A 22,569-nucleotide genomic window follows, 5' to 3' on the forward strand; every position below is an offset into this window, starting at 1 on the left:
TCGATCCTCACCATGTGCTGAATTTCTCTCTGATCAAAAGGCATGATCTCACTGAAGCCTAGGATGGAGAAGAGATGCAGTCATGGAAAGAGCAGCTAGGTACTAAACTAATCAAGGGTGTCTGGATTGCTCAAGGGGGTAAACCTATTCTCCCTAAAAAGTTATATCAACATCTATGCACTGTAAGTCATGCAGAAGGACATTATGGAGTGCAAGGGATTCTGGATACCATAAAGAGATATTGGACAGCACCAGGAATTACAAAAAATACCATTAGAACTTGTCAGGCATGTGAAACATGCAAGAGATATAATCAAGGACATTTTAAGAGTGCTGCATTGGGAAGCAGACCACTCAGCTATATGCTTTTTCAGTGTATTCAAATTGATTATATCAACATGCCTAGAGACAAGGGATACAAATATGCATTGGTGATTATGGATAAATTGACTAGATGGGTTGAGGCATGTCCATCCAAGAAAAGTGACACTGCTACGGTAGTGAGATTTCTATTCAAGGAGATTATACCTAGACATGGCATTCCTGATACCATAGATTCGGACAAGGGGTCTCACTTTACTTCCCAGATTCTAAAAGTAATCTACAAGAATTTAGGGATTAAGTGCAATTACCATTCAGTATATCGACCCCAAGGTTCCAGGCAGGTCAAGCGTATGAACAAAGAACTGAAAACATAAATAGGCAAACTCTGTTCAGAAACACATTTAAAATGGACAGATGTTTTGCCTCTTGATTTGTTCAATATTAGAACCAGGCTTAGGACTGACCTGCATTATATCACCTTTTGAAATGCTACATGGTCAGCCACTTTGGCATGGTAGGACAGTAAGACCACCTTACTTGTCCATCTTAAGAGGGGAATGTGTTCTTCATGAATACTTAAAACAGATACAACGTAGGATTGAAGAACTAAGGAAACTGGGTTTGCTTGGGCAAAGAATACCACTAGATTTTTCATTGCATGAGATAAAACCAGGTGATAAGGTATATGTCAAGAACCTTAATAGAGAATCTCCTACAGAATCAAGATGGATCAGACCAACTAAGGTCATAATGACAATCCCAACATCTATAAAGGTTGATCAAAGAGATCCATAGTTCCATACTTCACATGTGAAATTGCATCACACCCATAATGTTGATTAGCTCTGGGAATATAATCAATAAGCAATGACCGTCCCTACTGACAACACATGAAAGGACATGACTACTTGCCACCAGAATACAGACAAGAGAGTCCTACATATGTTAACATGATTAAGTGATAGCACCCCTGGAGCAAATGCAGCCAGTGTTGCAGCCAAAAGAATAGCATTAGAAGCCTTAGAAAAAGCCTTGATATATTTCTATACAAAGTCTCTGCCAAGAACTAAGAACAGTAAACATTCAATAAATCTTCTAGTGAAAAGTGAAACAACAAGAATTAGCAAACTTGAAATCACTATTTTTAACAAAATCCTGAGAACCTATGCATAATGGTCACACCCATCTGTGAAAAAACATATGTAGACCTTACTTGCTTTTCACGAAGATATACATATGCAAAGCTTACCTCCATGCACGAAGAGAATACATGTAAATCTTACCTGCAGACATAAAGATTGATAAATTCTGACAAACATTCATGAAGATTTCAACTTACTTCCATGCAAATATACTTTTTACTCTTATTTGCACACACATAAAAATGTCACATGCATACATGTTTGTGGTTTGTTCGTGTGTTCTGGGTTCCTGATTGATTATTCCAGTGCATCCTGATTTGAAGACCACATCTTCAATCAAGACTGGAAGATGGCAACTGGCATGCAGACCAGACAGAGGACCAGAGAGTAAGAAAGATTTTATGCAAACATCGTTAAAGGACATGGTAGGACTTTGGAACTTTGGAATTTTGGAACTTTTGATCATGAGGGTATGTAAGAATGCATAATACATGTTACCTCACATATATGCACATATATGCACACATCCTACATAGAATACACTTTAGTAAGATATCTCATAGAATGGGTAAGTACATAACATGCATAGTGGCATAACAAAAGACACATTGATACAAATTTCTGTGGAAAATTCAAAGATTTCTTTTCTGCATGAGTTTGCACAGAAATATAGTATGATGTACATATGTCAATGTGTATGGATCCTATGTACACATGTAAATTACTATTGACTAATGAGCTAACTTTATTTGAGTAATTTATTAATATTCTAACTACTAACATTAGTGACAGCCTAGTGAATTTGTTTAAGTCTTAGGAAAGTAGACATAGAAGTTCTGAAGTATAGAATTTACATTGCATTATGATTGTAGGTTAGCATTTGTTAATGATAGTAAACTTTTCGTAGTGACTGTATAGACATTAGGAATTAGGACATTTGCATATTCTTAATGTTAGTGAAATTGTTGGATTGATTTGACAAATGTTACAGGATTTGTTATGTGAAACTATATTCATGTAAATCAGTTACCTAAACCATTTTCCTATACGATTCTTAGCTTAACATCTATGTAGATAGAATAGTTAAGTTAGGATTTTTTTATCTGGGGGTGGCTAAGGGAATACTTAAGATAGCACAGGGTGAAGAATAGATAGATAGAATTAATAAGTGTAAGTATCATTGAAAAATGCAAGTTGATTTTTTTGGAGAATAAAAGGGGGGATTGTGGAAGAGGCATGAAGAAAGAGAGGATTTGCAGGACAAGCCAAGCATGCAGATCAAACTGGGGACATGATCTGCAAAATCAAGGTGAAGATTCCAAAAGGAATGTTCCCAGGAGGAGGCAGTTGGGAGCCTGGACAGAGGAGAGAAACTGGGACTTTGGGGTTCTCTCTGGGAGTGACTGACCAAGAGAGAAATCTCTTCTCTGGATTCCTGATCAAGAGAACCTGGCTTTTCCTGACAGGCAGAGAGAAAGACCTTTGTGGTTTTTTGAAAGAGTCTGGACTTGAATTACTCAAGCAGAGATTATCTGACTGGAGAAGGAAGATTTAACAGTTATCTTCCATCTCTCTGGCTGTAGCCAGAGTGTCACAATTGTGACTAGACTGACATTTCCTAAACCCTTCTTAATTCTCCTTGTAGGTTAGGGACAAACTTCATCCCTCTCACCTCAATCCACATTCTGTTTGTTACCAATAAACCCTTTACCTGAGAAAAGAAGAGTAAAGAATATTTCTCTGAAATCGCATAGTTCCCCTGGGTTACTTAGAAGGTGGCTGACTAAGACCAGGGGAGGGGAAAGGGTAGCAGGAGGGCTTCAGGTGGAAGACTGGGAGGTGAAGGGTGGAGAGTAGAAAATAGTTTGATTTATTAGCCTTTAGTGATCTTTAGGCAGCTCCAGAGTAATCCCCTCTAGCAGTATCTATCTCTCTAGCCTTATCTCTCATCTATCTCCATTATAACTAGGCAACCTCAGGTGTCCCCTTGTAGCAGCTCTCTAGTCACAAGCCAGAATATCCAGTTACCACAACCAGAAATATTTACACAGATTATCTCTTATATTACAAAATGGACTGGTGGGGAGGGAAGCAGTATAAGGGATGGAGAGGGTTGGGAGGTAGTTTTAAAAGACTTCCAAAATAAGGAGGGAAATAAGAAGGGATGGGGTAGAAAGGGTAGTGAAATAAGGGTGGAAAGTAGGAGGGCTGATTAAAAGTAGATTATAGAAGGAAATAGTGAATGAAGAAAATGCAGAACTACAAGTAGAAAGCAAAATGTTGGGAAATACATATCTGGTAATCATAACTCTGAATGTGAATGGAATGAACAAATCCATAAAACACAAGCAAATAGTAGAGTGGATTAGAATCCAAAACCCTACCATATGCTGTCTACAAGAAACACACATGAGGAAGATAGATAGGCATAGGGTGAAAGTAAGAGGATGGAGCCAAATCTATTGGGCATCAACTGATAAAAAGAAGGCAGGAGTCGCAATCATGATATCTGACAAAGCCAAAGCAAAAATAAATCTAGTTAAAAGAGATAGGGAAGGTAATTACATCCAGATGAAAGGCAGTATAGACAACGAGGAAATATCAGTACTCAACATATATGCACCAAATGGCATAGTATCCAAATTTCTAAAGCAGAAACTAGTGGAGCTCAAGGATGAAATAGATAGGAAAACTATACTAGTGGGAGACCTGAACCTTCCTCTATCTGAACTAGATAAATCAAAACAAAAAATAAATGAGAAAGAGGTAAGAAAAGTGAATGAAATCCTAGAAAAATTATAGTTAGTTGATATATGGAGAAAAATAAATGGGGGCAAAAAGGAATACACATTCTTTTCAGCAGCACATGATACATTCACAAAAATTGACTATGTATTAGGGCACAAAAACATTGCAAACAAGTACAAAAGAGCAGAAATAATAAATGCAACCTTCTCAAATCACAATGCAATGAAAATAATAATTAGTAAGGGTACATGGAGAGGTAAATCAAAAATTAATTGGAAATTAAACAATACGAGTCTCCAAAACTGGTTAGTCAAAGAACAAATCATAGAAACAATTAATTTCATTGATGAAAATGACAATGATGAGACATCCTTTCAAAACCTATGGGATGCAGCCAAAGCAGTACTCAGGGGGAAATTTATATCCTTGAGTTCATATATTAACAAATTAGGGAGGGCAGAGGTCAATGAATTGGGCATGCAAATTAAAAAAACTAGAAAGTGAACAAATTAAAAATCCTCAGATGAAGACTAAATTAGAGATCCTAAAAATCAAAGGAGAAATTAGTAAAATTGAAAGTCAAAGAACTGATGATTTAATAAATAAGACTAGAAGCTGATACTTTGAAAAAACAAAATACACAAAGTACTAGACCATCTAATTTAAAAAAGGAAAGAAGAAAACCAAATTGTCAGCATCCAAGATGAAAAGGGAGACCTCACCTCTAATGAAGAGGAAATTAAGGCAATCATTAAAAGAATCATTATGCCCAATTATATGGCAGCAAATGTGGCAATCTAGGTGATATGGATGAATACTTAGAAAAATATAAATTACCTAGACTAACAGAGGAAGAAATTGGTTACCTAGACAACCCCACATCAGAAAAATATTGAACAAGCCATCAAATAATTTCCTAAGTAAAATCCCCAGGTCCAGAAGGATTCACAAATGAATTCTATCAAACATTCAAAAAACAACGTATCCCAATATTATACAAACTATTTGGCAGAATAAGCAAAGAAGGAGTTCTACCAAATTCATTTTACGACACAAATATGGTACTGATCCCAAAACCAGGCAGGTCAAAAACAGAGAAAGAAACATATAGATGAATCTCGCTAATGAATATAGATGCAAAACTCTTAAATAGGATCCTAGCAAAAATACTCCATCCAGTCATCACAAGGGTTATTCACTATGACCAGGTAGGATTCATACCAGGAATGCAAGAATGGTTCAATATTAGGAAAATATGAATCTTAAAACTGCTCAGACTCTACCTTGGAACATTTGGTTAAGGCTATTCCCCATTTAAAAACGGAGGTACTTGATCAGGAATGTACTGGGAATTTTAACATTACTCCACCCATACTTAGGCATACTTTAGGGGAAGATAAAGTTGTAAAACTCCTTACTGGAACAATGAAAAAGTCCCTAATTCATACTTACAGTGAGTCCAAAACCTTAAGCTAGGTCTATTTTTAGATCTAATACAAAAAGGTACTAAGTTCCTATAAAGGTTAAATTAATCAGTAAAAGGTCAAGCAACTTACAAAAGGAAAGCATAACAAAAGAGGTGTGAAGTTTTAGTCTACTCAGAGAAGGTGATAACAAAAGAATATGTGAATTAAGAATGGTAAGTCCTGTGGAAATCATCTACTGTGATTAGTAGATGTGAAAATTTAGGGGAGCTGACATAAGAGAAATTTTTCTTTAAAAGGAGATGGTTCTCTCAACTTAGGAGTTAGTTGGATCTCAGACTCGTTGGAGTAGCTGGGTCTCTGAACTTAGTTGGAATCTTGCTTGGAACAAAATCTTGTGGTGAGTGGATAAAAGACTGACTTAGTTTTCTCTCTTAAAGAGAAAGGCCTAGGCCATTTGGCCTAGGCCCTAGGCCTTTTCCTATTATTTCCTCTTACTCTGTCTCTCCTTTCCCTTAATTCCTTCATTCATTTTAATTAAAATCTCTATAAAACCCAATTGACTTGGGTATTTCATATTTGGGGTTTTTCCCATGGCAACAACTTATTTTTGATATAAAATCAAGACACTAAAATTATTTCTACAGTTTTGGCAATTCACAGATTTGAACCCACATTTTCATGGTAACAAAAACCATCCACATAACTGACCACGTTAACAAGCAAACCAATAAAAATCACATGGTTATCTCAAAAGATGCAGAAAAAGCCTTTGATAAAATACAGCACCCATTTCTATTGAAAACACTAGAAAGTATAGGATAGAAGGGCCTTTCCTAAAAATAAAAAACAGTATAGTTCTAAAATCATCAGCAACATCATCTGCAATGGAGATAAACTAGAAGCATTCCCAATAAGATCAGGAGTGAAACATGGATGCCCATTATCACTTCTATTATTTAACATTATACTAGAAACACTAACAGTAGTAATTAGAGAAGAAAAAGAAATTGAAGGTATTAAAATAGGCAATGAGGAGACCAAGCTATCACTCTTTGCAGATGATATGATGGTCTACCTTAAGTATCCTAGAGAATCAACCAAAAAGCTAGTGGAAATAATCAACAACTTTACCAAAGTTGCAGGATACAAAATAAACCCACATAAGTCATCAACATTTCTCTATATATCTCCAACACATCTCAGCAGCAAGAATTAGAAAGAGAAATACCATTTAAAATCACCTTAGACAATATAAAATACTTAGGAATCTATCTGCTGAGATAAACACAGGAACTTTATGAACACAACTAAAACACACTCTCCACACAATTAAAAATAGATCTAAACAATTGGAAAATCATTGGTTGCTCATGGGTAGGATAAGCTAACATAATCAAAATGACAATCCTGCCCAAATTAATTTACTTATTTAGTTCCATACCCAAAAAAATTTTTTACTGAGTTAGAAAAAAAACATAAAATTCATTTGGAAGAACAAAAGATCAAAGATATCCAGGGAAATCATGAAAAAAAAATGCAAAGAAAGGAGCACTTGCAGTCGTAGATCTAAAACTATATTATAAAGCAGGGGTCATCAAAACAAGTTGGTACTGGCTAAGAGACAGAAAGTAGGATCAATGGAATAGACTAGGGGTAAATGACCTCAGCAAGACAGTCTATGATAAGTCCAAAGGTCCCAGTTTTGGGGACCAAAACCCACTATTTGATAAAAACTGCTGGCAAAATTGGAAGACTGTATGGGAGAGATTAGGTTTAGATCAACATCTCACACTCTACACCAAGGTAAACTCAGAATGGGTGAATGACCTGAATATAAAGAAGGAAACTATAAGTAAATTAGGTGCACACAGAATGGTATATTTGTCAGATTTTTGGGAAAGGAAAGACTTTAAAACCAAGTAAGAGCTAGAAAAAATCACAAAATGTAAAATCAATAATTTTGATTACATCAAGTTAAAAAGTTTTTGTAGAAACAAAACTTATGCATCCAAAATTATAATGGAAGCAACAAATTGGGAAAAAATCTTCATTACAAAAACCTCTGACAAAGGACTAATTACTCAAATTTATAAAGAGCTAAATCAATTGTACAAAAAATCAAGCCATTCTCCAATTGATAAATGGGCAAGGAACATGAGTAAGCATCTTCCATATGAAGAAATCAAAACTATTATTAAGCACATGAAAAAGTTTTCTATATCACTTACAATCAGAGAAATGCAAATCAAAACAACTCTGAGTTGTCAACTCACATCTAGCAGATTGGCTCATATGACAGCAAAGCAAAGTAATGAATGCTGGTGGGGGTGTGGCAAAGTTGGGGCATTAATGCATTGCTGATGGAGTTGTGAATTGATCCAACCATTCTAGAGGGCAATTTGGAACTATGCCCAAAGGGCATTAAAGAACAGTCAGCAGTGATTCTGAACAACTTGGAGGAATCTACGAGAAAAAAACACTATCCACATTCAGAGGAAACACTATGGGAGTAAAAACACCCAAGAAAAACAACTGCTTGAATACATGGGATGAAGGGATATGGTTGGGGATATAGACTCTAAATTAACATCCTTGTGCAAACAACAACATGGAAATAGGTTCTGATCAAGGACACAAGTAAGACCCAATGAAATTGCACATCAGCTGTGGGAAGGGTAGGTAGAGGGGAGGGAGGGAAATAAAGAGATTATTGTAACCAAAAAAAATTAAATTAATAAAAAAGAAACGATAAACAAGGGGCAGCTGGGTAGCTCAGTGCATTGAGAACTAGGACTAGAGATGGGAGGTCCTGGGTTCAAATCTGGAAGAAATATACACAGTAACAGCAATATTGTACAAGGATCATCTGTGAAAACTTGGCTACTCTCAGTAATGTAATAATCTGGGACAATCCTGAAAGATTTATGACAGGGAATGTTATCCACTTCCAGAGAAAAAAACTATTGGAGTTTCCTTTCATATTAGTATATTTGTGGTTTTATTTTGGAATTTGGTTACGTATAAATGTGCTCTTACTACAATGTCCCAAATGGAGTGTTTTGTACAACAATAAAAATACAAAAGAAAAATTAAGGAAAAAAGAATTAGTAGAACATTAATGGTCATGATTTACCAAGCTCTTTACAGATATTATTCCATTTGATCCCAAGTCACTCAACGAAACACTGAACAGAATGAGTTCAAAAACAGAAACTTCAGATTTCTCTGAATTAATGCAGAATGAAGTGAGTAGAACCAAGAGGGTGATTTATACAATAACTACAGTGTTCCGAAGTCAAAGAACTTTGAAAAACTTGGGACCTCTGATCAATGCAGTGGCTAACAAGGATTGCAGAAAACCCATGATAATGGGTTACTCACTTCCTACAAAAACCTACAGACTTCCTATGAAATCAGCTGCCTCACTTCAGAAATGGGATGCAGTCAGGGTGTATGTTGCAACAGATATTTTTTGAGCATCAGAATTTGTTTTCCTTGATTGTCCATGTGGCATCATAGGTGTATTTTAATCTTGAAACAATTATTAATATATCAATAGTGCAACCTATATTCTTATATACCAGATTCATGGGCAAGTAGTTCTTGATCATTGTATTTAATAGGTACTGGATTAATTCTGACCACTCTCCAAATCTACAGTCCAAAAGTCAGAAGAATTCCTGGGTAGGCTGCCACAAGGTCCTGGTTCCCCCCTTGTCAGACCAGATTCCATACCAGGTCACATGTTTGAATAAACTCCTCCTCCTTGATCTAATGGTTGTCAGTTGAGCCAATGTTAACTCTTATGCCATGTTACATGATCATTAGCTACCTCCACTCCCCATTCCTTGATCCTCCAATAAAAGATTGAGGAAATATGTAGTTTACTCTTTCTCTCTCTCTACTAGAATCAGAGGAGCACACATTAAGGCTTTTTAAGCACTGTCTCTGAGTCTTTCTTCTTTTATTATATTCCCTCTTTCTCTATATCCCCTTCACCCATTTTCCCTCAGTTCCTAACTCTCTTTCTCAGGTGTCCACCTAGGAATAGATTAATTCATGGCTACAGGCAGGCACAACTCATACCTGTCCCAAAGATTTTAATTTTCATTAGTGGTAGAAGGTTGAAGGGGGACAGAAAATAGATATTAGTTAATTGGAAAAATAAATAAATTAAGAAAAAGATCTTTTCAACCACAGGTGTCAAATACATAGCCTGCAACATTCCCAGGTGCTGCATGAACCAGGGGAAAAGGTAATTGGAAAATAGTTAACAAAAGAAAATGACAAACAGATAATTATATGATATTTTAAAATGTGAGCTTTAGGCATCCTCATGTACAGATTGAGGCGAATAAAAAATCATCCCTCCTCTAAAGTATATGCTGTTGGTGTCTGACTTCCCCAAGGTCAGTTCCCCACTTCACAATTCTATCTCTCCCCGCTGCTCTCCATTCAGAACATCCCCATAGTCTAGGAGAGGAAGTTGGGATACCCCTAAGGTTTGTAACAATAAAATTGCATGAAATAAAAGGAAACGAGGGCCAGAGATGATCTCTCTATGAACCTGCTGCCCATTAGTGTGATTATGAGACTGAAGGTTTTGTCATCGATACATAGCAAAGTCAGACCAGTGAATTAATTGGGCATCAGGAATTCTACTGTGGACCCAGTTACTGGAGGCTAAAGCCAATCATCCCTTTACATGGATAAGAATCAGGTTTCATAGCAGCCATACTTTCATGCGACTTTTTATGCCACAAAGAGGAAAAATATAGGTGCAATGGTGAATCTCTGTGTGTGAAAGGAGACAAAGTTTACATTCTCCTTTCCATCTCCAGAATTTCCCTGCCAAAGAGGACCAAGACCAGCCCCGTTGCATGACCAGAGCTTATACTCCAACCAAGACTAGAAATATTCTGTGGTTTCACAGCACCAAGGGAAAGGGACTGACGGAAAGAGTATGGGGCAGTCATTGAAACTGCAGTCCTAGAAGGTGGGACACAAAGGAGGTTGTATGCTACTGGGACAGAAGAGAATAATACAATATCAATAACAAGGATGATGATGACAATTCACATGTTTTTGTGCCTAACATGTAAAAAGTACTTTCCCCACATAAAATCCTATTATATACAGAGCAAATATTATTCACTTTTCCAGATGAAGAAGCTGAGGATGTGAAAGGAGGAGACACACTTACCACACAGATAATAGACAGAGGAGGAATGATTAAATCCAAGTTTCATGATTCTGAGTTCAAGGTTCCTTCTACAACAATGCAATGTGCCATGGGACCACAGAGGCAGAATGTCACTTATGTCTATTTCTCTCCATGTCTATTTCTGCCAGGGAAAGAGAGAGCCCAACACAAAGTTGGGGGCCCAATCAAGCTACTCACCATAGATCATAAGAGTCTTGTTTGCAGTGCGCGTCAAGCCAGTAAATGAGTTAGTTGCAATACAGGTATAGTTTCCGATATGATTCAGGGATGTAATAATAGAAAATGAGGCTGAGTTGCTGACAGATTGTCCATTCTGTAACCAAGTGAATTGTGCTGGTGGGTTAGAATCAGCAACACAGCTCAAGGTAACATTTATCCCGGTTGCGAACTGATCGCTTATATGGTCAATTGTGGCAATATCTGGGCCATCTGGGGGAAAAAGAAGGATTCCATATTTAGATTATGGCAGAAAAGAAGGGCATCTCCTAGTCTGTAACCCATCACCAGGGACCACTGTGATGCTCCTTTGAGCTGGGAAATTCACAGCTCCTCCTCTACTTTTACAGTTTGGATCTGAACTTGGAAGATCTTAGGGCTTTCTCCAGTTCAGCACCCTGGATGGCCACACTCCACCAGAACACATGACAAGGCCAATCTGGGCTCCCTAAAGATGAAGGGGTTTGGGAACCTCAGAGCCTAGCTCTTTAGTTCTCAGAGAAGGGACTGAATTAGCCTGGCCTCTGGGAACACACCACCAGGCTATAAGCAGGCACCATATAGGAAGAAGCAATATACTTACAGGCAACATCCAGTGTGAATGGATGACTCCTATTGCTATAAAATGGATTCCGGATTTCACACTCATATGGCCCTTTGTTATCTCTTCTTGTGAGCCTGCTGACAGTGAGTGTCCTCTTATCTGGCGACAGCTGTATCCTGCTACCAGCTGTGGCAACTCTGTTTATTAACCACTGGTAAGCGTGAATTTGACCTGTAGCCTGGCATGTCAATGAGAAGTCCTTGGTCTCCACTGCAGTAATGTTGGAGGTGACAATGGTAGGTTTGGACACTGGCGCTGCGCAGAAAATAGACAGAAAATGACTGTGTTGGTTCTTTTTCTTACCTTATAACCAAATAAGTGGTTTGGAAGTGGCCTGTCTAAGACCTTGGCAGGCTGGAGGCCAGACACCAAGAACCTGTGATTTCAATAGCAAAGCTCCCCACTTTCTCTGGTGCAGATCTCATCTCCTCCAGGCCTTAGGAAAAGTTCAGCTTCAGTTCCTGTGACTGACAAAGACATTCACATGGAGTCCAAGCCCTGGGTGCTCAGTCTTTCTGGGCTGAGGCAAGCAAGACTGGGGATGACAGACCCCTTCATCCAGCACCTGGGCTTGGATTTGAGGCCTTTATAGCTTGGCAGAACCACCAAGAGTTTATGCTTCCTTGGCCTGGGCTTTCGGGAGCCAGTGTTCCTTACCTTGACAGCTTGATAAGGATATTGGGAGAGGTTGGTTTGGATAGACCAGGGACAGGCCACAGGGAGACTGTGCTCAGAAAGGGAAACATTACTTTAATTCTGAAGAGGAAAGAAAAGGAAAGGCAGAGAGTGGAAATAGATCAGTTAGTATCAGGGAACAAAAGGAAGAGCCTCAGGCTGGGAGTCAGGTCAGACCTGGTTCAAGTCTGGAGATTTCAAACCCACAATAACATCTCTGGTGCCTAGGACATGATTTGTCCACAGGAAGTAGTTCCTACCCTTTACAGAAGATTCTGGAATTCCCTGCTTTGGCCTCTCCCTTTTCCTTAGGTGTTTCGTACCCTATAAGATAAGAATGAGAATGTTGAAGGTGATCTTCAAGCTCAGATATGGTTTTATGCTGGGAATCTAAACTAATGGGGAATAATTTTCCCAGAGTCTTCATGGCCCAAGGAGAGCCCTTTCCTTATCTCTAGTTGGAAGTAAGGCCTTGCCACTGAGAGAGATATGTATGCCAGGGCAATCTCTGGGGCACATGCATGAGGATTGTCAGGCCTCTGTCCTGGGTCATCCATGGCCAGCTGTCTTAAAAATAATTTCTAAATTGATAGTCATAAGTTAGAAATATTTCAGCTTCCTTGACCTTTCTCCTTGTTATTTTGGTAGAGCTTGCACTCCATCCCTGGGTCTCCATTGGGAAGTTTAATGTGAGGAAGAGTGAGCCTCCCATTTGTATCCAGTAAAGCCAAGTGACACTGGCCAGGACAGTGACAAATCTGAGGTCAGCTAGCTACCTTTTGTAGTGGGGGGAGAATGTGAAGGAACAGTGAGCATTCTCCTGCCATGAAGGCCATGGTAGGACTTTTTGGAAGGTGTTTTGGCAGCATCAATGGATACAGTGACTGACATGACATAGTGACTAGTGGTAGCCTAAGAGGGAGAAAGACCTATGTTCAAATTCTGTCTCAAAATGTTACTGGCTGTGTGTCTTACTAGCAAGTCCCTATCTGTGTCTCAGTCTCCTGATCTGTTAAATGGGTAAAATAATCTCTCAGTCCAAGTGTTATTGGACCAAATGAGAACATATATAGAAGTTCTGTATAAATCCTGAAAATAGACCAAACAATGGTTCAGAGGAAGGAAAGTACAGAGTGTGAGTCTGAGTACCAAATGTAGACTCATGCTGTCTGAGCACACAATGCATGGCCAGAAGTATCTGAAAGGCCTGATGCCCTTTTGTGAATGGCTAAGGTTTAATGACAGACCAAGAACACTCAAGGATAGTCTGTAGGCAATAGAGAGTCATGAGCAGAGAAGAGACTAGAGCACACACATATTTAATTGAAGGACCAATTGAGGGCACTAGAGATGCTTAGCCCAAAGAAGAGAAGACTTGAGTGGGAGAGGAGACGTGTCTCCATGGACTGGTGGAGTTATAATGGGTTCTGTGACCCTGCCAGGGGATGTTCAGTGGCTTACATTGATCAGGTGGGGACTATTTTCCTTTCTCCTTACAGCAACATTCAAGTACCCTTTTATCTCTTGTCTATCACAGAATAACCCGTTTTTAACCCTTACCTTCTGCATTAGAATCAATACTATGTATTGTTTCCAGAGCAAAAGGGCCAGGCAATGGGGGTTAAGTAACTAGCTCAAGGTCACAGAGCCAAACAGGATCCAGTTTTAATGGACTTGACTCCCTGATCATTTCTCTTGCAAAAATGATTTGGGATGCCTTGGGGAACTAACTGAGCTGGATTCCTGGCCTGACTCTGCAACAGTGCTGAGACCCATAAACAGGTTCACATCCAACACAATCCCTTCATGGGTGAGGATGGACTCCAACATTTGCCCCTCTATGACCAGATGCAAATCAGGCTGGCTCAATCATCCCTGGCCTCAGATATTCCTCTCTTGCTATTGGTCTCCTTCTGTCCACTAGGTGGAACTACCAGGTGTGACAAGGAAATCACTTTTAAAAGATTGATATATATTAATTTAAGGTCGCCAAGGAATTCAGCTATGTAATTCCTTAATGAAAACTTGTCAGTTGTCAACCTTTTATGGAGTTTTAATTACAAACAGGAGGAAGAAAGGAATTAGAGATAGAGAGATAGAGGGAGAGAGAAAGGGGAGAGAAGGGAATAGGGCTTGAATACCCCTTCTGTTTAGGCTGGGCCAAAAGGCCCAAGCCCTTAGATAGCTGGGGCAATGAAAGGAGATCAGTCCCTATTACTCACGTGACCAAATATGGAGAAACAGTCTCCAGGGCCCACACCTTCAGCTTCCTTCAGCACAAGCTTCTCAGAGCACACCTCAACCACTCAGACAAACTCCTCAATCACCCCCAGTCTTCAGACCCTCCTATCCTTCAGGAAAACCCTCCAAGTTCCCTCCCCTCAGTCCTCACATCTCCCAATCACCTGTCCATCAATTTCCCTTTGCCAATGGAGGCTCTACTTAACCCAGGACCACCCAGAGGTCTCTGGCCTTTGCACATGTCTGTTGAAGGTCATATTTTCAAATAATTAAATCTTTGATCCTTTGCTACAGCCCTTTCTAAATCCTGTTAACCTGAGGAGGATAGAGATTGGAATAATTAAATTTTGATCTAGGCTGCAGCCCTTACTCAATCCTGTTAGGAGTGAATAGGGTGGAGATTGATTCAAAGTATCTCCATTGAATCAATTCTAAAATCAATCATGACTCAAAGAAATTCATGTTCTATGCTTTAAGCATAGGTCAAAGTCCTTTCCATTGTTCAGCAAAAGGTTTCTGTCCTAAAGTAATCTTAAGAAGGGAAGAGGAGGAAACTCCCATGCCAATGGGGTTCACATTCCAATAGCCAAGACCCACTATCAATAGGGAATTTTTCAAGTATGAAATTTCCCAATGGTGAAATTTCCAACATTTATAAGTCTAAGAAATTTTGAGGTTTACACAGGACAGGAAGAACTCTGGCTCATAAAAAGTTTCAGAGTAGCAGTTGACACCTAATGTGATCTAGGGCATCTTAACCTCTCTAGGGCTGTCTGTGGATACAACTGACTTCAGTTCCCTGGAAAGATCAGGAAATGTCCAATTAAACAGAAAATCCTGAAAATCCAAAGAGAATTTAATAAAATCAAAAGAAAAAATGCAGAATTAAATAAATCTAGTATCTGTTTTTTTTTTTAATAAAAATACAACTAAATAGATGACCCATTGGTTAATTTCATAAAAGAAAGAGGAAATCATAATTACCAAAAGCAAAAATGAAAAGGATGAATGAGTTAGCAATGAAGTTGAAATTAAGGAAATTCTGAGCAATTATTTTGAGCAATTATGTACCAGCCATAACTCAGAAACAAAGAGTCATTGAAGGGTTACATCTAAAAAGCAAATCGGGATAGGCTTTACAAAGTTATAATTGTGGATTGTCTTATGGCTCAATTAATATGGAAAGGCATAGAATATGTGGTTTCGGGTTTAGGATGGTATCCTCATGAAATCTGGGTACCCATTGCTAAAGATATACTACAGAAATATTTAGCCTTTACTGTTAGCATACCCCATTACTATTACCACCTACACTCCACAAGGTTAATTTTCTTTTTTGTCCCAACATCCTGTTGTTTTTCCTAGTGTTCTAAGAGATCTTCCAGTATCAGGACCTAATGTTTATGTTGATGTGAATGCTAGTTATAAGGCAGGAGTATACAAGGAAGGTAGCTACCTGTCATTTTTACCACTCCTTTTTCTTCTACCCAACAAAATGAATTAACAGCTGTTTTGCTAGAATTTTGGTTATTTCAGGAGCCTTTCAACCTCATAATGGACTTTAAATATGTTTTTCAGTCTTTGCAAGGTGTAGAACAAGCTGTCATCAGATCTACTCAAAGCAATGTACAAATGTTATTCTGTAAATTACAAACTGTCATATGACAAAGGACACATCCAGTGTATGCCATGCATGTACGCAGTCATACCAATTTACCTGGACCTATTTTTAAAGGAAATGATATCATAGATCAAGCTTTGATTGCTCAATGTTATCTAACTGATATGCAATTAGCTGAGGAATCCATAATAGATTTCACCAAAATAGTACTGCTTTAGGCCAAATGTTCCAACTCACTAAAGATCAAGCCAGGAGTATTGTTAAAAAGTGTCCTAATTGTGTTCCAAACCATCCCCCAATGTATATTGGTGTGAATCCCAGAGGCTTAAGTAGTACAGATATAAGGCAAATGGATGTGAATCACAAACCGTCCTTTGGACGACTTAAATATATCCATGTCACTGTGGATACTTATTCAGGGTTTTTATGGGCTTACTTTTCAGATGCCTGATCCCCCCAGCACATTTAAAACAGATAATGGACCTGCTTATACTTCCAAACAACTTTTTCTTTATTGTAAAACCTGGGATATTCAACACCTCACAGGTATCCCATACATTCCACAAGGACAAGCTATTGTGGAGCATAGTAATCAAATACTAAAAATGTTTCTTTTAAAACAAAAAGGGGGAGACAGCACCCCACATCAACGATCGGCAATAACTGTATATACTATAAATAATTTGATCTTTACTTCCAATAATATATCCAGAGCTGAAAATTTTTTCTCTGCATTTTCTTATAAACGAAATTGAGGTACCACTACTCCTGTATTCCCTGCTACAGAAGAAAAATTTGTCATATGGAAAGATGATGATCAATCCTGGCAAGGACCTCACCCAGTGGTCCTGCAAGGCCAAGGCTTTGTTTGTGGCTCCACAGGTAAAGACAGTGTATGGCTCCCTTCCTGCTGAGTTCAAGAGACTGACTGACCATAAAGAGAAGGACGAGAAGAGGACTCCGGAAGCCTCACAAGGAGACTCGACTACGTCTCAATAAGATACTGACTCTTCTACTTCTATTCCAGAATTTAAGTACAGCTCCTGGAATAAAGAGATGGGTTTTTTGGGAACAACCACCTTGGGTAGTGTATGTCGGCATGGGACACACTTTACCGTAAGTCATCTTATATACAAAAACTAATTCTGATATTCCTGGCATTTACCATTTTGAGAGACAAGCTAAGGACAATAATCAGGCCAATAATTGTTTGTGTCTTTCAATTGGACTGGACTAGTTGAGGCACCCCCAGTGTGCCTCACACGAGACCATCCTGAATGCCTGCCCCTCAGATCTCTGCAGGCGCATTATTATGGTCATCCTGACCTGTCAGACTCTTTCTGGATAGGATCTTATCGTGTAGACAAAGGGGTAAAATATAAAGGGTACAGCCAACTGCAATATTTAGTTTGGCTAGGGGAATCTTGTGATGGTACTTGGGGACAAGAAATACCTATTTGTCCTTCTGTGATGGAATATGAACAAAGAGACACTGTTAATATGTTTCCTCCCTTGCTATTGTGTAGATCTAAAAGGGCACCATGTATTCATTGGAAAAATATGATTTGGGTATCTTGGCATAACGACACAAGGTGTATTGGAAAGAAACTGGATTCTTATAAATTTCATCATAGTTTTATAGGAGGATACAGCTTGCCTTTGTGGGTGATGCCCCCAGAGCTAATTGGTTACGTTCTGCTAATTTCATACAGATTTTGATTGATTATGGAAAGACAGCCCTGGCTTTGGATAAAGTAAATATGTATCACTATGTTAATGTTTCTAATAATGGAAAAGTCCAAAAACCAGTAAATACAAGTGTTACATTAGACATTCAGACTTGCCTAACAGGGGGATATGCTTTTATACCTACAGTAAATAATCATCCTGAAGCTGAACATTACTGAAATAACAAGCAAAAGAGTTAGATATTTGAATATTGGAATGTAACCTGTAGCAACTGTAGGGTCAGTTACTGTGTAGGATCACAGGTGGATGGGCCTGTCTTAATCATTAAGTGACCACGCATGGCCCTTTTTGCCACTGAACATAAAGATTCATGGTATGGTAGCCCAGGGGATCAAATTCTTTATGTATTACAACAAAAAATAAGACCACAACATCAACGATGTATTACTTGTATTGCATTAGGCATAGTAGCATTAGTTTCTTCATTGGCTTCTACTATAATAGATTCTGTATCTTTAGCACAATCAGTATCTAACTTACATTCTCTTGAGAATGATGCCAATCATTTGAAAGCATTGGCTACAAATGTAACCTCAGCATTAGAAAGAGAAAAAGAAATTGATACACGTTTTTACAAAAGTATTATGATGTTACAGAAAAATATGACTGATCTAACAAATGAAGTAGAATATATCATTGAAAACACACATGAAATGTGATTATAGATATACTGGATTTTGTTATTATATAAGAGTAAATAATGACACAAAAACATTCCTATATATCCTAAAATCCTATTATATACAGAGCAAATATTATTCACTTTTCCAGATGAAGAAAGCTGAGGATGTGAAAGGAGGAGACACACTTACCACACAGATAATAGACAGAGGCGGAATGATTAAATCCAAGTTTCATGATTCTGAGTAGAAGGTTCCTTATACCACAATGCATTGTGCCATGGGACCACGGAGGCAGAATGTCACTTATGTCTATTTCTCTCCATGTCTATTTCTGCCAGGGAAAGAGAGAGCCCAACACAAAGTTGGGGGCCCAATCAAGCTACTCACCATAGATCATAAGAGTCTTGTTTGCAGTGCGCGTCAAGCCAGTAAATGAGTTAGTTGCAATACAGGTATAGTTTCCGATATGATTCAGGGATGTAATAATAGAAAATGAGGCTGAGTTGCTGACAGATTGTCCATTCTGTAACCAAGTGAATTGTGCTGGTGGGTTAGAATCAGCAACACAGCTCAAGGTAACATTTATCCCCATTGCGAACTGATCTCTTATATGGTCAATTGTGGCAATATCTGGGCCATCTGGGGGAAAAAGAAGGATTCCATATTTAGATTATGGCAGAAAAGAAGGGCATCTCCTAGTCCGTAACCCATCACCAGGGACCACTGTGATGCTCCTTTGAGCTGGGAAATTCACAGCTCCTCCTCTACTTTTACAGTTTGGATCTGAACTTGGAAGATCTTAGGGCTTTCTCCAGTTCAGCACCCTGGATGGCCACACTCCACCAGAACACATGACAAGGCCAATCTGGGCTCCCTAAAGATGAAGGGGTTTGGGAACCTCAGAGCCTAGCTCTTTAGTTCTCAGAGAAGGGACTGAATTAGCCTGGCCTCTGGGAACACACCACCAGGCTATAAGCAGGCACCATATAGGAAGAAGCAATATACTTACAGGCAACATCCAGTGTGAATGGATGACTCCTATTGCTATAAAATGGATTCCGGATTTCACACTCATATGGCCCTTTGTTATCTCTTCTTGTGAGCCTGCTGACAGTGAGTGTCCTCTTATCTGGCGACAGCTGTATCCTGCTACCAGCTGGGGCAACTCTATTCATGAACCACTGGTAAGCGTGAATTTGACCTGTAGCCTGGCATGTCAATGAGAAGTCCTTGTTCTCCACTGCAGTAATGTTGGAGGTGACAATGGTAGGTTTGGACACTGGCGCTGTGCAGAGAATAGACAGAAAATGACTGTGTTGGTTCTTTTTCTTACCTTATAACCAAATAAGTGGTTTGGAAGTGGCCTGTCTAAGACCTTGGCAGGCTGGAGGCCAGACACCAAGAACCTGTGATTTCAATAACAAAGCTCCCCCCTTTCTCTGGTACAGATCTCATCTCCTCCAGGCCTTAGGAAAAGTTCAGCTTCAGTTCCTGTGACTGACAAAGACATTCACATGGAGTCCAAGCCCCGGGTGCTCAGTCTTTCTGGGCTGAGGCAAGCAGGACTGGGGATGACAGACCCCTTCATCCAGCACCTGGGCTTGGATTTGAGGCCTTTATAGCTTGGCAGAACCACCAAGAGTTTATGATTCCTTGGCCTGGGCTTTCGGAAGCCAGTGTTCCTTACCTTGACACCTTGATAAGGATATTGGGAGAGGTTGGTGTGGATAGACTAGGGACAGGCCACAGGGAGACTGTGCTCAGAAAAGGAAACATTACTTTAATTCTGAAGAGGAAAGAAAAGGAAAGGCAGAGAGTGGAAATAGATCAGTTAGTATCAGGGAACAAAAGGAAGAGCCTCAGGCTGGGAGTCTGGTCAGACCTGGTTCAAGTCTGGAGATTTCAAACCCACAATAACATCTCTGGTGCCTAGGACATGATTTGTCCACAGGAAGTAGTGCCTACCCTTTACAGAAGATTCTGGAATTCCCTGCTTTGGCCTCTCCCTTTTCCTTAGGTGTTTCCTACCCTATAAGATAAGAATGAGAATGTTGAAGGTGATCTTCAAGCTCAGATATGGTTTTATGCTGGGAATCTAAACTAATGGGGAATAATTTTCCCAGAGTCTTCATGGCCCAAGGAGAGCCCTTTCCTTATCTCTAGTTGGAAGTAAGGCCTTGCCACTGATAGAGATATGTATGCCAGAGCAATCTCTGGGGCACATGCATGAGGATCGTCAGGCTTCTGTCCTGGGTCATCCATGGCCAGCTGTCTTAAAAATAATTTCCAAATTGAGAGTCATAAGTTAGAAATATTTCAGCTTCCTTGACCTTTCTCTTTGTTATTTTGGTAGAGCTTGCACTCCATCCCTGGGTCTCCATTGGGAAGTTTAATGTGAGGAAGAGTGAGCCTCCCATTTGTATCCAGTAAAGCCAAGTGACACTGGCCAGGACAGTGACAAATCTGAGGTCAGCTAGCTACCTTTTGTAGTGGGGGGAGAATATGAAGGAACAGTGAGCATTCTCCTGCCATGAAGGCCATGGTAGGACTTTTTGGAAGGCGTTTTGGCAGCAACAATGGATACAGTGACTGACATGACATAGTGACTAGTGGTAGCCTAAGAGGGAGAAAGACCTATGTTCAAATTCTGTCTCAAAATGTTACTGGCTGTGTGTCTTACTAGCAAGTCCCTATCTGTGTCTCAGTCTCCTGATCTGTTAAATGGGTAAAATAATCTCTCAGTCCAAGTGTTATTGGACCAAATGAGAACATATATAGAAGTTCTGTATAAATCCTGAAAACAGACCAAACAACGGTTCAGAGGAAGGAAAGTACAGAGTGTGAGTCTGAGTACCAAATGTAGACTCATGCTGTCTGAGCACACAATGCATGGCCAGAAGTATCTGAAAGGCCTGATGCCCTTTTGTGAATGGCTAAGATTTAATGACAGACCAAGAACACTCAAGGATAGTCTGTAGGCAATAGAGAGTCATGAGCAGAGAAGAGACTAGAGCACACACATATTTAATTGAAGGACCAATTGAGGGCACTAGAGATGCTTAGCCTAAAGAAGAGAAGACTTGAGTGGGAGAGGAGACGTGTCTCCATGGACTGGTGGAGTTATAATGGGTTCTGTGACCCTGCCAGGGGATGTTCAGTGGCTTACATTGATCAGGTGGGGACTATTTTCCTTTCTCCTTACAGCAACATTCAGGTACCCTTTTATCTCTTGTCTATCACAGAACAACCCTTTTTTTAACCCTTACCTTCTGCATTAGAATCAATACTATGTATTGTTTCCAGAGCAAAAGGGCCAGGCAATGGGGGTTAAGTAACTAGCTCAAGGTCACAGAGCCAAAGAGGATCCAGTTTTAATGGACTTCACTCCCTGATCATTTCTCTTCCAAAAATGATTTGGGATGCCTTGGGGAACAAACTGAGCAGGATTCCTGGCCTGACTCTGCAACAGTGCTGAGACCCATAAACAGGTTCACATCCAACACAATCCCTTCATGGGTGAGGATGGACCCCAACATTTGCCCCTCTATGATCAGATGCAAATCAGGCTGGCTCAATCATCCCTGGCCTCAGATATTCCTCTCTTGCTATTGGTCTCCTTCTGTCCACTAGGTGGAACTACCAGGTGTGACAAGGAAATCACTTTTAAAAGACTGATATATATTAATTTAAGGTCGCCAAGGAATTCAGCTATGTAATTCCTTAATGAAAACTTGTCAGTTGTCAACCTTTTATGGAGTTTTAATTACAAACAGGAGGAAGAAAGGAATTAGAGATAGAGAGATAGAGGGAGAGAGAAAGGGGAGAGAAGGGAATAGGGCTTGAATACCCCTTCTGTTTAGGCTGGGCCAAAAGGCCCAAGCCCTTAGATAGCTGGGGCAATGAAAGGAGATCAGTCCCTATTACTCACGTGACCAAATATGGAGAAACAGTCTCCAGGGCCCCCACCTTCAGCTT

The 22,569-nt window shown here is 39.5% G+C and overlaps 1 protein-coding gene across 1 annotated transcript in view; it reads right to left on the minus strand.

Annotated features, from left to right (window-relative positions):
- The window catches only part of LOC103103868 (carcinoembryonic antigen-related cell adhesion molecule 5-like), a 57,861-nt gene extending 35,731 nt beyond the window's left edge, over positions 1-22,130 (minus strand). Inside the window, exons 1-5 of the mRNA XM_056826225.1 lie at positions 22,049-22,130; positions 19,604-19,879; positions 18,982-19,233; positions 11,665-11,940; positions 11,043-11,294 (exon numbers count right to left, since the gene is read on the minus strand). Coding sequence (XP_056682203.1) covers positions 11,043-11,294; positions 11,665-11,940; positions 18,982-19,233; positions 19,604-19,879; positions 22,049-22,130 — 1,138 coding nt within the window. The remainder of the gene's footprint in view (positions 1-11,042; positions 11,295-11,664; positions 11,941-18,981; positions 19,234-19,603; positions 19,880-22,048) is intronic.
- Positions 22,131-22,569: the final 439 nt, after the last annotated feature.

Source organism: Monodelphis domestica, chromosome 4, assembly GCF_027887165.1.
Source record: "Monodelphis domestica isolate mMonDom1 chromosome 4, mMonDom1.pri, whole genome shotgun sequence".
Taxonomy (NCBI): domain Eukaryota; kingdom Metazoa; phylum Chordata; class Mammalia; order Didelphimorphia; family Didelphidae; genus Monodelphis; species Monodelphis domestica.